The sequence below is a fragment of the Leptonychotes weddellii genome, chromosome 6, assembly GCF_054177405.1.
Source record: "Leptonychotes weddellii isolate Sample4059 chromosome 6, ASM5417740v2, whole genome shotgun sequence".
In the NCBI taxonomy this organism is placed as follows: domain Eukaryota; kingdom Metazoa; phylum Chordata; class Mammalia; order Carnivora; family Phocidae; genus Leptonychotes; species Leptonychotes weddellii.
In genome coordinates this window covers 78,879,136-78,905,549 of record NC_138374.1, presented here as the reverse complement: position 1 = coordinate 78,905,549, position 26,414 = coordinate 78,879,136, and the positions used below count along the sequence as shown (strand labels likewise).

The following is a 26,414-nucleotide window of genomic DNA, read 5'->3' as shown; positions in this document are numbered from 1 at the left end:
TCACTTTGGGGAACTCTTTGGCTCTGTCTACTAAAACTACACATGTGGGTACCTAAGTACAAAATGTCCTAGAAGCACTATTCATATTGACCAAGAACTAGGTGCAGCCCTATTATCCAGTAACAAATGGAACCAATAGAATGGCTGATTATATCATATTTCTACAAAGGAATTTCTACACCACAGTGAATGAACTGTGGATATGCACAACCATGTGGATGAATTTCACAATGTTAATTGAAAGAAGCTAGGAATAAGAGTATATACTGTATAATTGCATTTTAAATAAATTTCAGAAGTCAAACTATGATGTTTGATGTCAATAAGGTTGCTTTGGAGAGAAAAGAGAGAAAGGATTGTAAGGTGATATGTGGGGCTTCTTAGCAGTGTTCTGTTGATGTAGTGGATTTTTCCCATCACTTCCCCAGCTTTGTTGAGGTATAATTGGTGTACAGTAAACTGTATCTTTTAAAAATGTATGGTTTGATCAGATATATGTGTGTGCCCATATACACATACACACCCATGAAGCCAGCACCACAGACGAGGTTACCAGTATTTCTGTCTTCTCCCCTCCTCACCAGATTTCCCTAAGCCCTTCATAATCCATCCTTCCCTCTACCCCAGCCTCCAGGCAACCATTGATCTACCTTCTGTCATCTCAGATTACTTTGCATATTCTTTTTTTTTTTTAAGATTTTATTTATTCATTCGAGATAGAGAGCACGAGCAGGGGGAGAGGCAGAGGGAGAAGCAGGCTCCCCTCTGAGCCAGGAGCCGGACACGGGGCTCAATCCCAGGACCCCGGGATCATGACCCGAGCCGAAGGCAGACGCTCAACTATCTGAGCCACCCAGGCGCCCCTAGTTTGCATTTTCTAGAATTGTATATAGATGGAATCATACAGTGTATATGCTTTTCTTGCCCGGCGTCTTTCATTCAGTATAAGGATTTTGATTCATCCACTTGGTTGTGTGTTCCACAGTTCAAGCAACATACTGTAATTCTTTCTTTTTTTTTTTTTTTTAAGATTTTATTTATTTATTCATGAGAGACAGAGAGAGAGAGAGAGAGGCAGAGGGAGAAGCAGGCTCCCAAAGAGCAGGGAGCCCGATGCGGGACTCGATCCCAGGTCCCTGGGATCATGACCTGAGCCGAAGGCAGATGCTTAACCATCTGAGCCACCCAGGCGCCCTGTAATTCTTTCTTATTGCTGAGCAGTAGCACATTGTGTGGATATTCCACAATCTGTTTATCCATTCACCTGTTGAGGGACATTTGAATTGTTCACATTTTTTAGCTATTACAAAGAAAATCGAACATTCATGTACAAGTCTTTGCATGGACAAGTGTTTTCATTTCTCTTGGATCATATGGTAGGTGTAGGTGTTTAACTTTTTTTTTTAAAGATTTTATTTATTTGACAGAGAGAGATAGCGAGAGCAAGAGCACAAGCAGGGGGAGTGGAAGAGGGAGAAGCAGGCTCCCCGCCGAGCAGGGAGCCCCATGTGGGGCTTGATCCCAGGACCCCGGGATCATGACCTGGGCTGAAGGCAGATGCCTAACCGACTGAGCCAACCAGGTGCCTCGGTGTTTAACTTTTTAAGAACCGGTGTTTGCATTGTGATAATTCACTGAATTGTATATGTATATTTTGTGCATTTTTCTCATGTTATACTTTTTTTAAAAGATTTTAAAATTTATTTATTTGAGAGAGAGCACACATACATGGGGGGAGGGGCAGAAGGAGAGGGGGAAGCAGGCTCCCCGCTGAGCAAAGAACCCAACATGGGGCTCCATCCAGAACCCTGAGATCACGACCTGAGCCGAAGGAAGATGCTTAACCGACTGAGCCACCCAGGCACCCATCATGTTATACTTTTCAATTAAAAAAAAATACTAAGTTACAGGGTGCCTGACTGGCTCAGTCATTGGAGCGTGCGACTCTTGATCTCTGGGTTGTGGGTTCAAGCCCCATGTTGGGTGTGGAAATTACTTAAAAAATTTTTAAGTTTTATATAGCATGAAGTTATACCTGAGAGGTCTCATTCTGGCAGGCTGGGAGTCCACAGCCTGACAGGTTTCCCTTCTCCACTCACCCTGACACACAATCTGACAGTTGACATATCCCATTATATGCACAGGAATGCAAATGTATTTTCTATTCCAAAAGAATTTTAAATATTTTCAATAGAAAGTTAAGAAGAACAAGTTGAGGGGTGCCTGGGTGCTCAGTCGGTTAAGCGTCTGTCTTCAGCTCAGGTCATGATCCCAAGTCTCCTGGGATCAATTCCCCATGTCAGGCTCCCTGCTCAGCGGGGAGTCTGCTTCTCCCTCTCCCTCTGCTGCTTCCCCTGCTTGTGCTCTCTAGTTCTCTCTGTCAAATAAATAAATAAAATCTTAAAAAAAAAATTAAATGGCAAAAAAAAAACACCAACCCAAGCCCACCAATAAAGGATAGATTTAGCTTTTTTATTTATTTATTTTTTTAAGATTTTTATTTATTTATTTGACAGAGAGAGGGAGCACATGCAGGGGGAGTGGGAGAGGGAGAAGCAGACCTCCCGCGGAGCAGGGAGCCTGATGCGGGGCTTGATCCCAGGACCTTGGGATCATAACCTGAGCCAAAGGCAGCCGCTTAACAACTGAGCCACCCAGGCGCCCCAGATTTAGCTTTTTTAGAGAAAAAAAAAGTGAATGGTAGATGTCCCGATGCTCCTAAGAATAGTCTCCTAAATAACAATAATACTGTTTTCACACACAAGAAGTAGAACATTGAGGACAGACAACTTCAATAAACTTCTGTTGTTTTGGAATAGTCAGATCTCATGTTAGATCACTGAAAGTGCACTGCTCAAAAAAATCCTTATCGGGGTGCCTGGGTGGCTCAGTCGGTTGAGCATTGAACTCTTGATTTCAGCTCAGATCATGATCTCAGGGTCGTGAGATCGAGCCCCAAGGTGGGCTCCTCACTGAGCGTGGCGTTGGCTTGGGATTCTCCCGCTCCTTCTGCCCCTCCCCCCACCCCGTGTGTGCTGTCTCTAAAAAAAATCCTTATCAAAATCTGATTTTTGGGGCGCCTGGGTGGTTCAGTCGGTTAAGCGTCTGCCTTCAGCTCAGGTCAGGATCCCAGAGTCCTGGGATCGAGCCCCACGTCGGGCTCCCTGCTCAGCAGCGGAGTCTGCTTCTCCCCCTCCCCCTGCTCATGCTCTCCCTCTCGCTCACTCTCTCTCTCTTCCAAATAAATAAATAAATAAATCTTTATTTAAAAAATCAGATTTTTTTCCTTGCAGAAATCCTATTCCATGCCCATCGGCATTGAATTTCAGCGGAGATATGCAACAATCGTTCTGGAGCTTGAGCAGCTCAACAAGGACCTCAACAAAGTTTTGCATAAAGTTCAGCAGTACTGCTATGAGGTAGGTGATGTGTATAAATTTCCCCTGAGGGCCTGTGCCCCCCTCCCCCACTCTTTTATTTGAAGCTAAATACTGTTATTTACCTTCACATTTTAGAAAATTCAAACTACACCAACATCTCTATCAGGTCCTTTAGCAGAACCGGATTTTATGTACATTTTTACTCATTTTAGCATTAGTGTCAAAGAGTGCTTTATACACAGCTCTCAATTCTGTTGATTTTTGTTTCAATTACAAATGGTATTGCTCTTGAAAAAAATAAAGAAAAATCCAGAAAAATGATTACTCTTAAACTCTTAATTCCACAATCCCAAATACTGTATTTTGGTTTATTTCCCCTTAGTATTTTAGATAGATAGATAGATAGATAGATAGATAGATAGATAGATACAATGCTTTTTCTCACAAAGTTATGATCATGCTGTGTATACAATTTTGTTTCCTCCTGCTTTAAATTTTACATTAGAACTATGGATTCTTGAACTTCAAGTATGTAGAGCATAGGGTTATTTGTGAATTATTATCGTGTACATAAAATTATATGTATGAAGGCAGTTCAGTGGTTTCACCTCAAATGTGATTTTATTACAACAAGGTAAGAAGTGACAGATGAGTTTAGAATGCTCCAGCACTTGCATTTTTAGAGGTTTTATGTTTCCTGTGAGCCACGTCCATTTGTGACATGAGGTTCTTCAACAGTTAGCTCTTTATGACACTAACCTCCTAGTTAGTTCCGAAGATCTGCCGTAGGCCATGTTATCAACCTGTCCACCTGGAGCTGAAGGAAATGAACTGTGTTTGCCTGGAACTACACTCTGAGACTATTTTGCTCATTCCTCTAACCATCATTATCATTTATTTTTATTTTCCCGGTAGTTGTCCCCTACAATAACAGTAAGCGTTGTCCTAGTGATTAGATTTCTCCCTCCGGGCCAGCTACTAACCCACGAGAGACGCAAACCAAGCAGTCCGAGACCGCGCGGAGCAAAGTTGACAACACGCGCCGAAGTGGACTGTTCATCACTCTTGTTGTGTAATTTCAGTATGTACACAGGGCCTTTTGTGATAGGCCCATTTCCCCATGAAGTAAAATGATTTCATTTTCACAAAGCTCTTGGGGAAGTACAATATTGATTTGATTTGCTTTTTAAAGATAGATTGATTGATTGATTTGAGAGAGAGTACACGTAAGTAGGGGCAGAGGAAGAGAGAATCTCAAGCAGACTCCCTCCTGAGCAGGGAGCCCAACACGGGGCTCGATCCCAGGACCCTGAGATCATGACCTGAGCCGAAGGCAGACGCTCAACCGACTGAGCCACCCAGGAGCCCCTACAATATTGATTTTAAAATGTGTAAACAGTATGATTAAGCAATTCTATTTCTGATATATACCAAACAGGTTTGTGAACTTCTGTTTACCACTAGAATGTTCATAGCACCTAAAACTAATAGAATTTTTTTAAAGTGTTAGAGAAAGGTGATTCATTGCAGCATTCCTGGTATTTGCAAAATATTAGAAAAAACATAAATGCCCATATATAGGGAATTGGCTAAGTAACTTATGGTACATCCACGCCATGGAGTACCTTGCTGCTGTAAGAACGAACAAGGAAGCTCTCCATTTACTGATATGGAGTGATTTCCAGGATGTATTAAGTGAAAAAAATAAAGTACATGGAAGTATATATAGCAATTGTTTCCTTTGGAGTAAGCAGAAATATGTAAAAATAAAATACACATATATCCTCTTAGTTTTTCAAGAATAAACACAGGAAGGATAAACTAGAACTAATTTGGGGATGGGGCAGGGATCAGGGAGTGAGGGGAGTGACATTTCTCTGAGTGTTTGTTTTCTCAGTAAATACAGATGAACTCCAAAATGGAGTATAAATAGAAGTAAACGAACCTAACTCTATGTCAAAGGAATAACATAAACACTAAAGGAGACAAAAATGAATCCAAATAACCTGAACTTAGTATTTTGACCCTATACCCTTAGTCTGAAGATAAATCGAACTTTAAATAAATAATGAACTCTAGTTAGTAAGGTTTTCACTCCTGGTGGTATGGATTCGCAGTTCTGAAACTCCGCATTCTAGGATGGAGCACATGAGTAACTTAAGTATATCGCAGATCGGGGAGGCCTGCCCTCTCACCTCTGGAGAAGGCAGTTATGAAGATGGGAGACTACAACAAACCCTGTGGTGTTGGGTTAGAATAGGGAGAATCGGTCTGATTTTGTGATTCATTTTATTTTTATGACGTAGCTACGTGTGTGTGTGTGCACACGGGTGCACGCACATGCTGAGAGAGCCCAGAAGCGCACACCTGACGGCACTGAGCACGCCCAGCACTCGATCGTGGTTTCCAAATGCTGCTCTCCAATAAAAGGAAGCAGGGCTCCTTGAAAAAGAGACTTGATTCCAGAGGCTGGACCGTCTCACTGTGCCCCCCAGCTTACGGGAGCGTGTCCAACAGGACCGGCTGGACACTATCCCCACTGACTAGATCTGGGGCAGTTTGGGCGTCAGCATAAGTGACTACACTCAGAGATTAGAACCCTTTGAGTAAAGTAAGAATCCATGAGTCCATACTAATATTAACCACTTAACCAATTAATTTTTTTTTTTTAAAGATTTTATTTATTTGACAGAGAGAGAGACAGCAAGAGAGGGAACACAAGCAGGGGGAGTGGGAGAGGGAGAAGCAGACTCCCTGCAGAGCAGGGAGCCTGATGCGGGGCTCTATCCCAGGACCCTGGGATCATGACCTGAGCCGAAGGCAGACGCTTAACGACTGAGCCACCCAGGCGCCCCTAACCAATTAATTTTTAAGGGAAAGTTCTTTTTTTTTTTTTTAAAGATTTTATTTATTTATTTGAGAGAGAGAGCATGAGAAGGGGGAGGGTCAGAAGGAGAAGCAGACTCCCTGCTGAGCAGGGAGCCCGATGCGGGACTCGATCCCAGGACTCCAGGATCATGACCTGAGCCGAAGGCAGTCGCTTAACCAACTGAGCCACCCAGGCGCCCTTAAGGGAAAGTTCTTAGAGTAAAATGCCAGCTAGCAACTGTAGGAGGAATGATAGAGTGAGAGGAATGGCGCCTGGCAGCCATCACCGCAGGAACTGGTAAAGGCAGGGTGCTCAGTAAAACTTGAGGGTCAAAGGGTGAGGACGAGGAGCCTCCAAATCTCTCTTCACAAATTCTTACTCGTTCCAAAGGGGAAAATCCCGTCCTGTGGGGAAATCTGGCCGACACCTGACTCCCTTAACTGAGTGATCAGAGATACCGCAACCAGTAATGGGACAGATTGGCATCAGGGGCCTCCTGACCGAGATGCCCTGAGCAAGAACTCAGCATCACTCTTGTATTCCTCCCCAAAATGCATGACTTCAGTCTAATCACGAGGAAACAGACAAACCCATGTTGAAGGACAGTAGACAAAATAATTGGCTGGTACTCTTCCAGAATATCATGATATTTCATGAAAGAGGAACTGTTCCAGAATAAAAGAATCTACAGAGACATGACAACCAGATGTCTCTGGCGGGGGGTGGGGCGTGGGGGGGACTTACGTGTTGGGATGGTTGATGGGACTGTGCATATGCCCTTTTAGAAGAATATGGTCTCCTATCGGTGGGAAATTTCCCAGTTGTGACAGTTGCCCTGTGGGAATGTACTTCGGAAATGCAGACTAGAGTGTTTAGGGGGAAAGAGGCACAGTGTTTGCAGCTTATTGTCAAATAGTTAAGGGGAAAACATTACATCTGTTATACAGAGAGAGATCAAATGTTGCCACACGGAATAAACAAGAAACTGAATCTGGGTAAAAGGTTTTTAGGAGTATTTTTTCTATTCCTTTTTAGCAGTTTGAAATTATATCAAAATTAAAAGTTGCCAAAAATATAAAATCAAGAAAAGAAAACCAAGAAGAAACATTTCTTCTGGTGTGAGGCCCATTTTCGTTATAAAGGCTAGTTTTGGAAACACCCACATCTGAAGACAGGGCACGAACACACAGACATCGTCTGGCCTGGTGACCGTCCATCTCATGTTGGAATCCTCTGTTTCCAGCTCGCTCCAGACCAGGGCCTGCAGCCTGCGGACCAGCCCACGGATATGAGACGGAGGTGTGAGGAGGAAGCCCAGGAGATTGTCCGGCACGCCAACTCCTCCACTGGACAGCCCTGTGTTGAGAACGAAAATCTCACAGACTTAATCTCCAGGCTCACCGCTATTTTATTACAAATTAAGGTACATCTCCAAGAAAACATTCTCTTCATTTTGATACCTACACAAACTGCACTAATTTGTTGATAAATGATTATAATACACAGATTGTATCAGGTATTTTGTGTCTGTATTTGAACTATAATTCAATTAAAATTTGAAATATTTTTTCCTTTAGTGTCTGGCAGAAGGAGGAGACCTGAATTCCTTTGAGTTCAAATCACTTACAGATTCATTAAATGATATCAAGAGTACAATAGATGCTTCTAATATCAGGTAATTCGTTAGGTGGACTCTAATCATTTTTCTAAGTTCATGGGGATTTCCAGTAAAGTTTTAAGAATTATGCATATTTGTGAAGCATTCCTATAATTTTTACCCTGTAAATAAATTCCAAAAGGACTTTTCAGTTATATCCCGTCTATTGACAGAATAGAAAGTTCACATGGATTTGGTTTATGTAAAGGAATCCGAAGACCTACGGTATTTGGGTTTGGGTTGGTGTGGGGGCTCCACTGAGTAGTTTCCCCGAGAGAGACACTCTCACCCTGGCCCGCACCCCCGCGGCTCCTTTGCGCCCTCCAGCAGCCCTTCCCGTCATGGCTGCAGCCGGGGGATAGCTGGTGTGATGGGGGCTTTAGTCCTTCCTGGGGTCATTATCTTCGCTGCTTTTTGGACTAAAATTCGGCTCTTCCTTTGTTAACAAGTATTTTCCTAACGTCGCAAAATAAGGGAGTGAACCATGTTTCTTCTTCAGTTGCTTTCAGAATAACGTAGAAATCCACGTTGCACACATTCAGAGTGGCCTGAGCCAGATGGGAAACCTGCACGCCTTCGCAGCCAACGACACCAACAGGGACTGAGGAGGAGCCTCCACTGTTCGCGCTGCACAGGACACGGCGCTCCCTGCACCGAGGCTCCCAGCACCAGATAACCAGATAACCCAAGCGCTGGAAAGCAAGGGAAATGTAAATCTCCAACTAGGGCGTTTTAATATACTATACTGCTTCGTAAACCAGCATTGCTGACCAGCATTCTATTTATTTTTCTTTTTATTATTCAGCTGCAGTAGCATCGCTTATGTTACATGTTTATAAGCAAGTATTTTTAAACTGAAACTGAACGTAATAGGCTTTCACGGAAGAGTATGCTGACCCTTTTTTGAACGTGCATGAATTCAGCCCAACACACGCAGACAGCTGCGTGGGGGGGGGGGAGGGGCACGCGCAGACACGGGCTCCTTGCGCTGCCGGGGGCAGTCCAGAACTCCGGCCAGAGGACTGCGGCGCAGGCTCCGTTAGCTCCTCACCCTGCCAGTCTCTGGAAGAGAGCGCCCTTGAGAGATGGGCAGGCACGTGTGCAGGAAGCCTCTGGAATAGCAATGGGAGATGCGGACTTGACAAGTATGCGGGACGGATACTTGCAGTGTGACACGGCTCGAGAGATCATTTTATAATAATAACTATTTTAATTTATCATAATTTATAAAAGAAACCTTTGTTGTTTGTCTGTTGAAAGAAAATGAAGGAGCAGGAAAAAAATAAATTACTTGCAAAATGCTACATTTCAGCAAGTGGATTTGGCATGACTTTTCCCGTCAATTCAGGACAAAAAGTGCTATTGTTAGGAGACTTATTTAAAAAGACTGATAACACACTATTTTCATATTTTGTTTATTTGCACAACTTTTGAACCAGATGACTGGTTAAAATCCAACCGTATACAATTTATAAAGTCAAAAGATTTTATAAGGAAAACAAATAAAATAACCAGTGCTGTGAAATGCAGAAAAAAAGGTTTGTATTTGGTTGTGGGGTTTTTTTGTTGTTTTTTGGTTTTTTAAAGGAAAAACCCTGCCTAAAATGTTAATCTTGTAAAAAGTGTGTATTTGGAATTTTCTTTGTTTTAATATAGAATATTATAAAGTCAAAATATAATAAAATTGTTTTCAGATTTGGAGTTTAAGATATAGCTGTAGAAGTGGCTTTGATTCTTTTAGATGTCTCATAAAATGGGACTTTTTATATGTTAATGTATTATAAAACTAAAACGAGATTATTTTCCATTTGAAATTTTTGTATAGTTTAAAAATGCTTCCATATTCTTTGTTGGTCTTGTGCCACTGCAGAACTTTAGTGCAGAGTTTATATTTAGCTAAACTGTTACGTTAATTAAGAAATGCATAAATCCTCTATTCTTAATATTTGTAATTCTAAATAAATTGATCTATGAAAAGTAATACTGCCTACCATTCTCATTTAATTAATACACTTGATAAGTATTCCTTTTTTGAAAAGTTTTAAGGAACTGTAATTTCCACTGTATTTTATATATACATATGAATATATGTATATTTTAAGATTTTATTTATTAGAGAGCGAGCGTGTGTGAGCGAGAGAGCAGGAGCACTGGGTGCAGAGGAGAGGCAGGAGCAGGCTCCTCGCCGGGCAGGGAGCCTGATGCGGGGCTCAATCCCAGGACCCCGGGATCACGACCTGAGCCGAAGGCAGATGCTCAACCAACTGAGCCACCCACATGTCCCTTCCACTGATTGATATTTTTAGGGGAAACAATAGAGATTAATCACCAAGTCATCTTGAATTACGATATCATCCAATCTGACTTTAAGGGAGGGGGTTTTTCCATCTGTACAAATCACAGTGAAAAAACACTTAACCAGTTCTTGGCTTACTGTAGACCCAGTGAGAGGTTGGTTTTAATACAGTCCGCCTAGGGGCACCTGGGTCACCATGCTGCCACGGCCCAGCACATTTTGCAAGTTCTAAAGAGCCATCAATGCTACATGCTGTGTAGGTTTGGTTCTGAAAGACTTTCGCTGAGTCCCCCAAAACCAGATTCGCTTCCACCATTGAGAATCTACCAAAAGATTTGCCTGTTCAATTCTTTCTCTTAAATTCAGGCACTGTCTGAGCCTGTGTCATTACCACCTCTCTCGCTCGGCCCGGCCGCTGTCCCCGCCAGTCCGGAAGTCTTCGGTCATCCCTACCTTCTCTGCAGTGTCCACTCTGCCCCCTCAACTGCGACATTCGGGCAGTGATAGTCTTAAACTGCAGAATAGGTCATGTTCTCTCCATCTAAGGCCTTAGGGCTCTCAGAACAAACTCAGAACGCTTCCACAAGACCCAGACAGCAACGTATGGTCTGACATCCTCAATTTCTCCGTCCTGCTTCTTCCGCCACGGGGCCTTTGCACGTGCACTTCCCTCTCCTCACCTTGGTGACTCCTGACCATCCTACACGTCAGTTTCTCAGCTAAGCTTTCCTTGACCACAACACACCGTCTCCAGGTCCTCTTGTATCTCTGTATGCAGCGCGCACCACATTTGCAATTTTACATTTCTTCTTGGGTCTGCCTGCTGGCCTCTCTACTCGGGGCTTGGCTCACCATTTTATCTCCAGGCCCTGATAGAGTGCCTGTTCACAGGCAGCAAATGTTTGTGCAGTGAGCAAACAAAAGTTTCAAAAGAGCTCGAACCAACATCAGTGTCACTAGAACCAGCATGGGGTTTTCCATGATGATTGCTTTGCAAGATGAGACTACTCCCTTGGATGCAGAAATTCTGCTTTGGGGGGTTGCCTTTAAGCATTATCACTCGTCCTGGTCCTGACTAAAAAGTCCAGGCCAATACAGGAGGCATGATTTGCTGGTGGAGAGATGGGTGGACGGAGTCCCAGGTTTGAGTCACTTGTGATCTGAACCATAAAGTTTCTTGTTCTTTAGAACAGTAATAGCCCCTGCCTTATACGGCATGGTAAGGATTAAACACACAGTGCCTGTAACACATTTAGCAGTTACGGTCTCTTGAGAGTTCAAGGGAGGTGCAGACTAATGTTCTTGGAGGGTCCCACAATTTTTTTAAAAATTAAAAATAACAAGATTTAAATGTTTATAGATTTTGTAGGTATTCGCTAGGGAAAACACAATGTAAGGGCAATAATCCAATTAATTAATAAGCTCTTTGTAAGATTTACCTCTACGTGTGACCCTTAGTGGACTCTAAGTTCCGAGTGTCAGGTTTTCAGTCTTGTGGGTGTGAATGTCTGTAGTCTTGCACCTGTCCGGGTCACCTGTCCAAACGCAAAGGGACTGTGGAGCAGGATGCGGGGCACGCGCAAGCACTTCAATAACCGCAGCTAACGTTTACCATCTTGTGTTTGGTTTCAGACCATTTTCAAGGGTTCGGTAGCCAGGTCTGCCACTAAAGCCCGAACTGTCTCCCGCTGCTTCTGGCAATGCATTTGCTACGCTGAAACCTGCAAGTCACTTGAATAACACCTCTGGGAAAATGAGGGCAACCGGCCTGTGCGATCTCGAAGACATTCCAGGGCGCTCAGACTCTTCCAGTAACATCGGGACAGGAGTCCTGGCCTTAGCCACGGCTCCTGCGGGCCTCCTCCAAGGCGCCGCGTACAGAGACCCCCCCCCCATGGCCACCCCCCGTAGACAAAGTCTCCCTTGGCCCTCAGGAGTTTGAAAACCCTCAAAATATCAAGACAGGATTTTAATGGATCTCAGGCTAACTTACACCCTAATTTGCATATATTCTAATGTGTACACTGGGAGAGAGAAATCAGAAGCCAGCAGTCATGCGACTAATTTGAAACAAGCTCTCAGCACAGCAGCCTGATGACCGAAGGCGAAGGGCCACATTTGCAGAGACTGTTCTTTCACAAGCGGTGGATGATGGCGCCGCACGACGTGCTGTCCAAAGGACCGAACTCATTTCAACAGAATGACAGTGGAGCATTTGTGGAAAGCATTTAATAACCCACTCAAGTTGCACCAAGTACAATTACAAGTGCTAAGGGTAATGTGGGAGTGACTGGAGTAAAACGTACAAAATCAGGATTCGAGGAAGGTTCAGACTCCAGGGGAGGGGGACCTCAAGTGTCTGAGACAGAGTAGTATTCATTTGGTCCTCGACGACGATGGACAGGAGGGGCTCAGGGACAGGACCACGCTGTGCACGGGTGACCTCAAGAAGATTTGCACGGCCGCCCCTTTGGCTGGAGATGTTGGAAGGGTAACCCAAAGCTTTTTCCATCTGGTGGCCACGGGAGGCTACCACAGATTTCTAGAGAGCGATGTGTGAAAATCTGAGAAGCCAGAGGCAGGGGGTTCTAGAAATAATCTGCATGCAGAATCACCGGAGCGACGAATGAGTGTAAAGATGATGGGCCACACACACAGAAGAGGAGTCGATCTCGGGGACAGGGTGAGGACTGTGTCCTGGTGAGTTCAAAGTCACGAGCCTTGGAGGAAGGCGAGAAGCCGGCAGCTGGGGCGCGCAAGGGGAGGGTGAGCCTGGCCGCCGTGTTCTTGGGAAGGGGAGAGGGAGTTCTGACAAAGCAGTCCGGAAGGGAAGAGGGAGACCAGCCACATGGAGCGGGATGCAGATGGAATTAGAGGTGCGGGTTTGGAGGCACCCTGGTCAAAGGACCGTGAGACTCCCGGGGAGGGGCCCGCGGAGGGAGGAGAAGGGGTGAAAGGCTCACAGGCGAAGGGGAGGGAGCATCACAGGGGAGGGCGCCGGCGACACCCTCACCGAAGTTAACGGGCGAGTGTCCCTCGCCCCGGAGCCAGAAAGGACAGCCTTCTGATGTGTGTGTCCTCGCCTTCAGGGGCGCGGGGCTCCTCGGAGCTTACCGTGACCTCACCCAGATTCCTCAAGAGTTACCAAAGGCAGAGAAGATGTGTTCCTCCCACGAGTCCAGCTTTGAACCAGTGTCTTCAGAGAGGGGAGAGTAGGCTTCGAAGCGCTGACCCTGGCAGCTCGGGTGGGGGATGCCCTCCCCAACTCTGTTGGGATCGGGCAGGCAGTTCACGTCTACTTCAAGAGGCGACTGGGGCTTCAAACATTTCACTTCGGGTCCCTGCACGGCATGGTGGAGGAAAAGCTGGGATCTGGCCGAGGGCTGAAAGGCTTTCCCGCTCTGCCGCCTTGACTTGGCCCGCCGGTTCTGGAACCACACCTGGAAGAGGGCAGAGAAGCAGCTTTGGGTTGAAGTCCTTAACGCTAGTTCACCGTTCCCGAGTTCCCGGTCAACGTGCCCTGCTTCCCTGTCCGGAGCTTCCCGCTTTCCAGAAAGCACTTGGGCCAATGGGCGGCCAGGAGTTCAGAGGCCCTGGCTCTCTCTGCCTTACCATTTCCAGGTGCCAAATGGGGAACCCGCCTTGTTCTACCTGGGCATCATATAGGGATATCTGCGATGAAAAGTGGGGTGGCAGAATGAGAAGCACTTAGCATTTGAGGATAAAAGGCTTCTAGCCTTGGAGATGACAGGCGGCAAGAGAATTTAGAAAATCGATTTCTGGAAGTGTGGTCCCTTGTCAAATCAATCAAGAAGGGGTTTTTGCTCCGCGGACTTCACTTCTGTGAATACATTTTTCTGCTCACCGTCTCCCAACAAATAGCGAGGGTGTCCTGCTTACGAAGCCTGTGCACCACCGGTTGGGGCCGACGGACGGATTCCACCAGGGACGCAGGAAAACAAGCCCGCTCCTCCCAGGGGTAAAGTGAGGGCTCCTACTTAAAACTGCATGTGGACGCAGACCATGCGCAAAAAGGCAGGCTCTTCGTCACCAGCAAGCTCCCGAATTCGGATCTCAATCCCTTTGCAATAAACGCGCCTGGCACCGGGTTTTTCAAACTGTGACAAGAAGCCCCACGTGCTTCAGGCTTTACCCCGAGATGCTACACCCCTTCGAACCCAATACCCGCCAAGAGAGGGGCCTTAGGGGCGCTGGGGGCCACTCGGAGACTCAGCCAGCCCTGCTCTCTCCCAGAGACCGGGGTCCCACCGGTGGAAGCCTCAACCGTGCCTCATCTGTCCCTTCCTGGATCGAGAAAAAGTGTGAAAGTGCTCCTTCTCACCCTCCTGCTCGGGATGGACGTTCTGACCCTTTCGAGGGGCCGGCGGGCGTCCTCGGAGGGGCCCCGATCGTACTGGACGCCGACGGAGGGAAACGGCTGCGTGCGCCCCACCCCATCGCCCCAGCGACGGGTCCCGACACCACCCCCCGGGGGCAGCCCCTGCCCAGCGCGGGGCTCACCTGGATCCTGGACTCGGGGAGCAGGGTGAGCGCGGCCAGGCGCTCGCGCAGGTGGATGTCGGGGTACATGGTCCGGCGGAAGACGAGCTCCAGCAGCTGCAGCTGTTCAGCGCTGAACGACGTGCGCTTGCGGCGCTGGGACGCCGACGGGGCGGGCGCGCCTGCGGGGGGCGCGGGAGGCGCGCGGGGCGGCGCGGGGGGCGGCGCGGCGGGCCCAGGGCCCGCGCCGAGGAAGCCGGCGAAGGAGCCGGGGCCCGGGGCCGGCGGGGCGGCGGCGGGGCCGGGCGGGGGCGCGGGCAGCGCGGGAGCGGCCCCGAAGCCGAGCTGCTGGGACCGAGCCGCGGCCATCGCTGCGCGAGCCAGTGCGCCACCCAAGGGGCGCGGGCCCCCGGTTATAGGGCGCGGGCCGAGGGAGGGGGGCGGCGCGCTCAAAGGGCCGGGAGCGCGGAGACCCGTGTCCCCCCCGGGGGCCGGCCCGCCCCCAGCCCCGCCAGACGCCATGGGAACTGCCGCTTCCGCCGCCGGGGGCGGGAGGAGGGGAGGCGTGAACTTGGGCCGCACCCCCCACACACACACCGCCCACCCCCGGCGACCCCCGCCCGCCCGGCCCGCCGGCCGCAATCCACATCCCCGGGCCGGCCTCCCGCTCGGCGGCGCGCCGGGCCGGGGCAGCGACCCTTGCCCGCGTCCTCGGAGCTATTTACTTACCCCGCCCCCCCCGCCGGCTACGTGCCAGACCAGGTACCAGGTTGGTCAAACAGCCCGGCCCCTGCCCTCCGCGAGCCGCCGCCGCACATCCTGAATCGGAAGGGGGTGCAGATTAAGGGGCGGCAGAGGGAGGCAGCGGCCTCACCGGGAGCTAGGCGCGGACCCTTTGGAATGCCCGCGGGCCGAGGAACAAGGGTCCCCTGAGCGCGGCGGGCCTGAAAGCGCGCCCACCTTTACAGACGCGTGCCCGGGCCTTTCCGAGGGGGTTCCAGCGATGCTCACGGGCCGTCTGACGGACGGGGCCCCGGGAAGTCTCCGCGCCGGCCTGCCTCTGCCCCGGGGGGGCCCCATTCCAGGTTCCCGTTTGGTCCTGACGTGTGCTCTGGCCCTGGTTTGCATCTCTGCCTCCCCTCCTAGACTGTAAGGTCTGAGGGCGCAGGCACCCATTTCTCCTTCTCCTTCAAGTCCGGACATCCACTGTGCGTGAGGCACCGTGCCGGACCTTCCCTGCACGCCCCTTGCACTGGGTGCCTCTGAATTCACTTTATGGGGAGAGAAACGCAGGGTCCCGTGTGGGAACCGCTCCGCCCAAAAGAGGAGTCGGAGGCCCCGGGCTTCCTGCTCCCAGAACCTGAGCCCCGACTTGGCCAGGACGGTGCAAGGTTGCTCTCTGTCGGGAGGGTCCTTCAGGGCAGTGTCCCTGCCTGTCTGTCCATCCTGGAATACTGTAAGACCACCCCAGGAAGGCCTTGGATGTTTCTGTCCTGGAAGGACGTCCTGGGTGTCAAAGCAGAAAGCCTGCTGGGGACAGGAGGTCAGTGCTTGATTGGCTCCTGGTGGGTGGCTGGGGTGTCAGGGACTGTTTCAAACCCCTGAGGCGCTTCCGGACAGCCTGCTTCTCCATCTCCACCCCCACGCCTTCTCTCTCTCTCTCCTGCCCCCCTCCTCTCTCTCTTCCTTTGCTGGGTCATCAGAGTCTTCAAGCAGAAGGCATATGGGATGGGAGGTCAGACCCTCTATTTTGCTATGCTCCGTCATTCTTTCATTAACCCAAAAACCTTTTTTTTTTTTAAAGACTTCATTTATTTATTTGAGAGAGACAGAGAACGAGAGAGAGCATGAGCGGGGAGAGGGGCAGAGGCAGAGGGAGAAGCAGACTCCCCGCTGAGCAGGAGCCCAACATAGGGCTCCATCCCAGGACCCCGAGATCATGACCTGAGCCAAAGACAGACACTTAACCCACTGAGCCACCCAGGCGCCCCCAGCCCCAAAACTGTGAAGCTTCTGTGGGCAAGGCCATGCTACACATGTGTTTCTATGAAGCGGGTACTCTCATCCCAGTCTTACAGGTCTGGGATAGTTCCACAATCCAGACGAGGCCCAGAGGTCAGAGCCACTGTGCCAAGCGGCCTTCGGACGAAACTCCTGTGCTCACCGCTCACTTCCCCTGCACCCTCAGGAGGAGGCAAAACCCCTGTCTCCTCCATTCTTGCTGGTTGTCTTTCAGGCCCAGTGGGCTCATTAGGGTCCCAGTCGCAGGCAGCGGTGATAGAACCAGATCCACGCAGACCCAAGTTCCCTAGCTGTAGCTGAGCTACCGGGACCAGAAGGCCAGCCTCCGAGGGAGGCAGAGGTTTCCCGGCTGCTAGCCACCACTTGAGGTTTAACAGCCGGAGATAGCCCAGCGAGCCAGAAACTGCCCAGGGCCAGGAGTCACAGGAATTCTCCGGCTGTGTGGACACCCCCCCCACCACACACACACACAGCCCTACATCCCAGCCCCGTTCCTCGGCGGGGGCCCGGCAGGCCAGCAGGGGGACCTGCCCTGAGGAATGAGGTGCCTGGTCATGGGAACCGGGGAGGGTTTGATGAAGCCGCCTACACAGGCGGTCTTCGCTGCTTTTGACCTGGCAGTGAGCGATGCCAGCACTCGGTGTGGCCACGTCACCCAGCAGACCGACTAAACACACGTTATCCTTCCTGACTTTCCTGGAGAGCTTGTGGCATCATAATCCTCCACAGTAGAGTAAGATTTCAGCCTTTCCCCCTCTCAACTCCTTTTGCTCTTAATAACGTTTTCATGGTGTGTGCCTGCGTGTACTGAAGGCATCACCTCGGTGGGGCCACGGCGGAAACCCAGGACTGCAATCCCGAGCAAGGGCTTGGAGAGGGAGACTTTATCTTACACTCCCCAGAGCTGCTTTATTATGATTTTTTTAAATCATGTGCCTGATGGCTCTGTGCAATGTGGTATTCTGGGTTGGATCTTTTTTTTTTTTTTTTTTAAGTAAAGTCTACACCCAGTGAGGCTGGAACTCACGACCCGGAGATCAAGAGTCGCATGCCAGGCGCCCTGGGTTGGGTCCTTAGGAAAGAAAAAAGGACATGAGCGGGAACACTTAAAATTGAATGTTTTTATAAAACTAACGTTACAACACTGAGGCAGAGGATGCAAGTAATGTGTCTGGAAAGAGATACTGCTTTGCTGGGAATGGAATTCCCATGTCCGCAGTGGACGCGGACCCGGGTTAGGAAGTTCTAAGCTTCCACAGGTCTCTTCGGAAGCTCTCCTGTGTCCACTCACTCAAAATCACAGGTACTTTCCGCTCCTCTTGGGTGTGACAGACACCTCTAAAATCATAAGTGGTTTCCACAAAACCCAAGTTCTGGATGCCTTACTCCGTTATCCTGCTGCAAGCCTACAGCAAATATTTTTGTGAATTCTTCTATACCTGTTTCCTCAAATGGAAAACGGAAAGAGCCCGGTCCTTGACAAGAGCTTAAAAAATAATTATGGCAAGTTATTTTCCCAAAATACACAATCTGTGAAATTTAAGTGCTTTTAAGAAATGTATTTATTTTTTTTGATAGAGAGAGAGAGAATGAGCACGGAGAGAGCAGCAGAGGGAGAGGGAGAAGCAGGCTCTCCGCTGAGCAGGGAGCCCAATGCGGTGCTCGATCCCAGGACCCCGGGATCACGACCTGAGCCGAAGGCAGACGCTTAACCATCTGAGCCACCCAGGTGCCCCTGCTAAGTACATTTTTAATAGGCTCCAGAAGGTACTTTCCTGTACCAAAGCTAGTCAGGTTACCAGTTTCAGAATCCACACTGAAGTTCAGGGTTAGCCGAAGGCAAGGGTCACTGAGATCAGCAACTCTTGTCCACACCTGGGCTCCGCTCACTCACCACCTGACTTGCTCAGGGCTTTGGTCCTTATTTGCATTTGTTCTGTTGGTAACATCTGGTGAAACAGATAGAAAGGGAGAGCAGGTGACCCAGAAGACAGTCCTCAGAGAGACACACCCTGTATCCTGCGGGAAGGCCAGTAGGGACTTGGTAGAAAAAGCAACAAGCTTAAAAAAAAAAAAAAAAAGTATCATTTTTTGGAGCAGCCCCAGTAGGGAGGCGGGAGCCACTCGGGGTGACGGTCCTGCTCTGCATCCTCCACATTTCCCAGCAGGGCTCCCGTCCCCCCCCCGCCCCCCGCTCCCCCAAACATCACAGACACCTGCCTTTCCTCACCAAGTGCTAAGTACCCTCTTCCCGGCTTTGTTGTTCAAGTCGGGCGTCCGACCTGTGACCTGTGCTGAGACCTGGCCCTCGCTCCGAGCTGGGTGTTTATTGACCAGAGAACCAGGAAAAGGAGAGTTGATGGCTCCACTCCCACCCGGAGCCCCGAGCTGTTTGCCCCTTTGATCCTGCCTTTGACTTCCTCTCCTCTAACCCGGGCCTCCTGAGTTTCTGAAGTGTATTCCAGAAGCAGAGGTTACAAGAGATTGAGAGGCGACATCCCCCAAAAGGTATTAATGCACCAGGAAAGTGATAAAAGGTGAAGGAGCCTCTTTTGTTGTTTGGTTAACACCAAATAAGTTCCAATAACAAACGCGAAATACATTTGAAACCCAACACATTGAGTTTTTTAAAAGGCCAATTCCTTTTCTTCTTTCAGTTATTTCTATCCAAAGCCTCTGGGCAGTGTCTTTTACCACCCAGACTCACACAAGCGAGGAAGTCAAAGAAACATCTCAACCTCAGAGAGAGAAAACCATAGAATCTCCAAGTTCGTGTCCACACGCTTGATAACCGAATCGACCAGCAATGGGGCTAGTGCCCCTGAACTGGGTTTTTGGGGGGTTTGTTTTCTTTTGTTTTTTTACTTTATTTAGTGTTAACTGATTTAAATTTAAGCAGCTGAGTATGGCCAGTGGCCACCGGATTGCAACAGGAAAGCTCCGGGTCACCATCCAGCAAATTCCTCTTCTTTGATCGTTGCTTATATGCAGATCCAAGGAGGTATTTAGTCGGCTCAGATTCGTACACTAGATTTGAATTCTGCACTCTCGTTTTGAGTTGCTTAAACAAAGCTCTGGATCCTCAAAATGACGATCCCGCCTTCATACCGAACAGTCCCCCAGAGATGCGGCCACCCATCAGTGCGTTAAATGTTGCCGTGGTCTTTCTTCAAAAATGTCCATGCTGGTGAGAGCTTTGTGATGCTACGGGTTTCTTTAACATGGTCATTGGGCTCGAACCCCGAGTCGTTCTGATCATTTTGTTCTCTTCCAACCATAGCGTGAAACTTTGGTTGCCTACCCTGAGTGCGGCCACACTGGACAAGGACAAATAGAGAGGCATCGGGAGAACACCGAATCTGCCAACACCTGTCTTTTCTACTCCCAAATAATTTTTTCTAAAGATTTTATTTATTTATTTGACAGAATGAGAGAGGGGGAGCACGAGCAGGGGGAGAGGGAGAAGGAAATTCCCCACTGAGCAGAAAGCCCGACGTGGGGACCCTGGGATCATGACCTGAGCTGAAGGCAGATGCTTAGTCAACTGAGCCACCCAGGCGCCCCTCTACTCCCAAATAATTTGTTAAAACGTTAGCAGATGCCCAGGGTAACCTAAGATCAATTCCAGACTTGGAGTTCCAGCCAGCAAGTAGTGGGAGTGTATGTCCAAAATACTTCCTTTTACTGCATATTACTGCCCACAGTAGATGAGAGACATCTGAGCGAGTAAAATGCCACTCTAAGTTGGTCCCATCAGACGGAGACTCTCGGATATAGTTGAGAAGGCACTTCCAAGTAGATACTATTCCATTTTAATTTGCACCAGGATGTATGGTTTTCAATAAATGGTTCCACTCTGGGCCTCTTTCAGATTGCACACAATGTGCTCTCAGGGCCAACTCCGTGCATGGCACCCGGCTCTGAGACCGCGAGGGGGGTCCCCTTACCACTGGGCCTTCTGCTCAGCAGCCTGGCTTCTTGGGTGAGCGGCCATCCTGCATCTGTGGAGGCCCCCGCGCCCCCCGCCCATGCATCTGACCCATGACTCCGGGGAGCGGGAGGACGTAGACCCAGACTCAGCCCACTCCCTTGTGATGCCCCAAATACGCTTTTGCTTTGGGTGTATCGCTTGAACAATGCCAGAGAGGGCCCTGCTTTTAACTTGGTTGATTATTCTGGGATTATTTAAACTCGTTCACTGCAGACTGTGGTCTCTCCACACCACTTCCAGTACAAAGGAGGGAAAAATGCTCCTTTGAGAAATGGCTCATTCTAGGTCAGGGGCAGCAAATGCATGAGTCTGGAGTATTCAGTCACATCTGCAGAGGACAAAACTATTAAACACCACTGAGCCAGCCTCTCAGGAAATAAGATGAAGAGGCTCCCACTGGCCAAACAGGACAATTTGAGCACCAATAAGAATAATGAAAGCAATAGATTGAGACACATCAAATATATTAAAATTAGGGTGCCTGGGTGGCTCAGTCGGTTAAGTGTCCGACTCTTGGGTTCCGCTCAGGTCTTGATCTCAGGGTCGTGAGATCCAGCCCCACGTAGGGTTCTGTGCTGGGTGTGGCACCTGCTTGGGATTCTCGGATTTTCCCTTTCCCTCTCCCTCTGCCCACCTCCCTGCTCACATGTGCTCTCTCTCTCTCAAAAAAAAAAACATATATATATAAATCCATTATTTCATAATGCTCATAAAAAACAAAAACTGACAGGGCGCCTGGGTGGCTCAGTCGCTGAGCGTCTGCCTTCGGCTCAGGTCATGATCCCGGGGTCCTGGGATCGAGCCCCGCATCGGGCTCCCTGCTCAGTGGGAAGCCTGCTTCTCCCTCTCCCACTCCGCCTGCTCGTGTTCCTGTTCTCGCTGTCTCTCTCTGTCATATAAATAAGTAAAATCTTTAAAAAAAAATTGATCACATTTGAACAGTTCTAGAGAACAAATCCTGTATACTAAGAACTGGAAAACGAAGAAGCAAATATTTATCCTGCCTTTTCTGTATGACTGTAGCGCCAGGTAAACAAATTGTTGATGAAGAAAAGTTTCTCCTTATGGACGTGTTCTGCTGATAAATGGAGAAGGAATGATAGAGTTAGAAGACCCTCATTTTGCAACGTCTGATGACGTAATGAGCCCTGTGATCGTCACGGCTGCTAACTCTCCGTCCCTGTAGAAACACACATCACCGCCGATGAATGAGTCATTCTCCCCAAAATACAGAACCAGAATGCGAGCCCGCGACTGGAACTCACTCCGGTTTCACAGAAGTGCAGGGAAGAGTCGGAGGGCACGGGGCGCAACCGCGGTGCAATCAACGAAAGCCAGACCGCGGGGGACTTCAGGGCAAACGCCCGCCGCTTCATCAAATCGATGACGAGAGAGACAGGGAGACACAGAGGGAACCATGTGTAGACTAAAAGGGACCAAAGAGCCCTATCAACTTGATGCAGTGTTTGGATCCTGATGAGAACAAACCACCTGTGAAAATTCACTTCCAGGGCGCCTGGCTGGCCCGGTCGGTAGAGCATGTGACTCTTGATGTCTGGGGTTGTGAGTTCGAGCCCCATGTTGGACAAAGAGATAATGTAAAAAAAGAAAACTTCATTTCTTTTTTTCTTTTTAGGATTTTATTTATTTATTTGAGAAAGCTAGAGTACAGGTGGGGGTGGGCAGAGGGAAAAACAGACTCCCCGCGGAGCGCAGAGCCAGAAGTGGGCTCGAGGCAGAAGCTGGGCTCGATCCCAGGACCCCGAGATCATGACCTGAGCCCAAGTCGGATGCGTCACCGACTGAGCCACCCAGGCGCCTCAAGAAAAATTCATTTCTAAGACCAGTTGGGACCTTTGAACCTTAGCTATGAGATGATATTAGGGAACCGTGGTTAATTTTTTTTACTTATGATAGTGATTTTGTGCTATGTTTTTATTGTCTTTCAGAGATACATAGAAACATTGGCAGATGAAATAATACATGTTTGGGATTTGCTCCACAATAATCTAGTTTGGGGGCAGGGGGATACAGAATAAGCAAGACTGGATATGAATTGACAACAGCTGAAGCTGGGTCGGGACCATGGGACTATACCATTCTCTCTACTTTTGTGTGTGTTTGAGGTTTTTCCAGAACGAAAAGTGAAAAAAAAAAAAAGAAAGAAAAGCAAGAGTGAGTGTCTTTGAAATTCGTGGAAGAAGATACTGAACGTGAGGACAAGAGCATCGCTCCAGGAAGGCAGGGTCTGCTGCTTTGTGAACCGGGCAGAGGAGGAGGGGAGCCACAGGTCAGTGTTGAGTGTGCACCGGGTATGCTCCCTGGACAAGGGGCAGAGGTGGGGTGTGGGTGCGCTGGAACAAAGCCATGGGGAGAAGAGCTTAGAAACAAAGGTACAAAGGCAGGAATATTGCAGGACTATGGGGGCCAAGGCAGTGGGGCCAGCAAAGGCCCTGAGTGCTGACCTGCACCTCATCCCTGGCTGCGTGCTTGGCCCTGGGCCTCTGGACCCACCAGAGGTGAGGTATGGGGCCTCTTCTGGCAGTGCGGGGCTGAGGAGCCCACTCCAGGAACTTTCCAGAAGAGACAAGGCTGCCCTTGGTTCATGGCCGCCAGAGAACCTGTTGTAGGTTCTGCACGTGTTGCCCCCTGCAGGCCTCATGCTGCCCAGCATGGGGGTCCTGGGTGGGGCTCCCCTTCCCAGATTTGGGCTAAGGGTGCTGGGTTCCTCCTCCCAGGACTCAGGCTCCTTCCAAATCCGCCCGCCTTGCAGGCCCTGTTCAAGCCCTCCTTCCGTGAACCCAGTCTCTCCGCTGTCCACCCCCCCAGTTCCTGGTGTGAGTCCTCCTCCCTTAGAAATCAAATGCAGCCACAGAGAAAGGGAGAGACCCGTAACCTATCTGGGGGCGACCGCTATCAGTCCTTTCGTGGAAAACCATTTTCACGAGTGGGCGTGTGTAAGGTTTTCATACCTATAGCTCTACAAGAAAACCGTATATGCATAGTTTTTACACACACATCTTGTTTACCTAACCTGAGAATAATTTCTCTGTGAGCATGAAGGTGTGTTATTATTTTGTGCCTAGCACACCATCAAATCTGGAAGAGGCTCTCGATATGTATTTGATTGATTTGCTCAAAGACATCTCAGAGCCCACAGTCCAGACTTGGTGGGCAGGCTCGCCTGCAGGGGGAGGGGTTGAAAATGGGGAGAGGGGCTTTCACGCTTTACCTTACATGTGTTTAAAATATCTGTATTTCAGGACGCCTGGGGGGCTCAGTCGTTAAGCGGCTGCCTTCGGCTCAGGTCATGATCCTACTGTCCTGGGATCGAGCCCCACGTCGGGCTCCCTGCTCACCCGGGAAGCCTGCTTCTCCCTCTGCCGCTGCCCCTCTCTCACTCTCTCTCCCTTAAATAAATAAAGAAAATCTTAAAACATAATAATAAATAAATAAAATTGTTAAAAAGAAATAAATAAAATACCTGTATTTCTCGTACAGCAACCACTCAAACTCTTGTGTGTGTTCTAGGTTTGGGAGGACTGGGGCCACGTGCGGGATGCCCCAGGGGAAATCCCTGGATGCTCCCATCCTGGGAAGACCCTGCCTGACCAGAACCAGCCCTGCTTTGAAACCACCGGACTCTGGCTCTGCAGGTGGGCCAAGAGCGCGATGCCCTTCACCCAGAGCCTGAGAGTCTGAGCTGGGGCCTTGGGGATGGCCTTTGTCTTAACCCCAAGATGTTTCGAAAGCCTTTAGGGCTGGAGAGGATCAGAAACGTGAACCTCCTGATCAGGGGAGGGCTTGCTTCGCTGACGAATTTGCATCTCCTACTCGGGGTCCATGAGACCCCTTGAATCTAAGGGCTGGGGGTGTCATCCAGGGCTGGCTGAGGAGGGGCTGGCTGGGCCATTTGGTGAGCCTCCGTCATAGACTCTGGAAGTCCTCTCCCTGTTCTGGCCCCACAGCTGTTCCTCAAAGCCGGAGTTTGTTCAGGAACAATATTGAGCCTTGAGCCGGACAGGGCAGCCTCCTCCGGCGCACAGCCTCATCCAAGGGACACTCGTCCTCCCACGCAGTCGCCAAATCTCCTGGCCTGGGAGGGATGGCTTGGGGCTCCGTCCCACATGGAAGTGTGGGAGCGAACACCCAGCAGGAGTCCTGGCCCCAAGACCCAGTCAGGGTCTTCTGCAGTTAGGGGCAGGGTGGGGGAGGAAGGGTCCTCTCCCAGCCCCCCTGCCTGCCTGCCCCCCTCCCCTGACCACTGCCTTCCCTGAGGACTGTCAGGAGCTGGGTCTGGCTTGTTCTCCGCCCCCCACACCAGCCCAGTACCGGCTACCTCACGAAGGCTCAGGGAACGTTTCCTTATGAATAAGCATTCGGGGGCCAGGGGGCCACCATGCTCCATGAGCTCGGGCAGACTACTCCCAGACTCCCACACCAGGAAGGGTGCAGATGGTGACACTTGTCTTCCCTCTAGTCCCTTCTCCATTGTCAGAGCGCAGGCAGGTCCCCTAACCTCTCAGAGCTTTGCTTTTCTCCTCTGCCAGATGGGCTTCCAGGAAGCAGAGCAGCTGACCGAAGAGAGGGCTCACCTGGCCGGGTAGTCAGGCCAAGTGCACGCCATGGCTGACCTGCGCGTGGGAATGAACGCGCTCCAGAACACCGCCCCAGGGGCCCTGCCGATCCTGACCGTGGCATTGGCGGCGCTGTCGATCGGGTAAGGTGGAGGGGTCCTGTGCACGCTCTTTGGCTCTGCCGGTGCCCCCTCCCCACCCTCTGTGGCCTGGCCAGGCTCCCCTGGTGCCCATCCTGCACGGCTGTCACATCCCCCTTGCGGCGTTGTAGTGTTTTCCCAGGTGGGTTCATCTGGGCACCAACCTGGCCTGCGAGCTCCCTGGCGGAGGGGGGGAGGGCAGCTCCCCAGGGGTGCATGGAACTCTGGATCCTGCTCAAATTGTGCCTGAGGGCTGCGAGCTCCTGAGGGTGCAGGAGTAAGGAGCATGGCCCCCATGCAGGGTGCTGAGACAGCGGACACGGGAGGGTGTCCATGCACGAGCAACCCTGGGCTTCACGGGCTCTTTCTGGAAGACCCAGTGGGGTCTCTGTCAGTCCCTGCAGATTTCCGTCAACTGCTTTATTCAAGAGGAACTGGGGGTGGGGTCTCAGCGGGGGTGACTGACAGCTTCCCCCAGAGCCTCGGTTTTACCAGCAGAGAAATGGGCAAAGTGGTACCTGCCTCCCACCTTCTTCCTGGAGGTTCTCTGACAGTTGAAGCTTTTTCAGGGCACTTTAAAAGGCTCAGATGAAAGGCACGGATGGGATGAAAGGTTCTTGGGCCATATTAAGTTCCTCGCAGTTTTGAAGCCTCAGAGGAGGCTGGAGGAAGTGGTCAGCTGACAGGTACTTGTGAAGCCCCAGAGGGTGATGCGGTGGAGAATTAGCATGCCAATCAGCCACACCTAGGGTGGGAGGGGGTGGGGAAGCTGGGGGCCCTTATCTGGAGTGAAAACCTGTCATTTCTCGGAGGAGAGGGGCTTGGGGTAAGGTGCTGAGGACACTGGGCCCAGGGGTGGAGGCCAGAAAGGCAGGGGCCTTGGACAAGGACTTCTCTTCCCTTGGGCCTCAGTTTCCCCACGTGGGAAAGAAGGAAGCCAAGCAGAGGAATGTTCCCCCAACTTGGCTGCACACCGCAATCA

The 26,414-nt window shown here is 49.9% G+C and overlaps 2 protein-coding genes across 4 annotated transcripts in view; one reads left to right on the top strand and one right to left on the bottom strand.

Annotated features, from left to right (window-relative positions):
• LIN9 (lin-9 DREAM MuvB core complex component) overlaps nucleotides 1–9,887 on the top strand; it is a 70,795-nt gene extending 60,908 nt beyond the window's left edge. For all 3 annotated transcript variants that reach the window (XM_081824421.1, XM_081824420.1, XM_081824419.1), the window contains 4 exons: nucleotides 3,294–3,419; nucleotides 7,493–7,672; nucleotides 7,827–7,924; nucleotides 8,406–9,887. In XM_081824421.1, coding sequence (XP_081680547.1) covers nucleotides 3,294–3,419; nucleotides 7,493–7,672; nucleotides 7,827–7,924; nucleotides 8,406–8,511 — 510 coding nt within the window. In that variant the 3' untranslated portion in view covers nucleotides 8,512–9,887. The remainder of the gene's footprint in view (nucleotides 1–3,293; nucleotides 3,420–7,492; nucleotides 7,673–7,826; nucleotides 7,925–8,405) is intronic.
• Nucleotides 9,888–12,280: 2,393 nt separating this feature from the next.
• Nucleotides 12,281–15,071, bottom strand: MIXL1 (Mix paired-like homeobox). The gene is made up of 2 exons (XM_006744043.2): nucleotides 14,724–15,071; nucleotides 12,281–13,642 (listed from the first exon to the last, which is right to left on the bottom strand). The coding sequence occupies exons 1-2, from the start codon at nucleotides 15,069–15,071 to the stop codon at nucleotides 13,337–13,339; spliced, it is 654 nt and encodes a 217-aa protein (XP_006744106.2). The 3' UTR covers nucleotides 12,281–13,336.
• Between the last annotated feature and the right edge of the window lie 11,343 nt (nucleotides 15,072–26,414).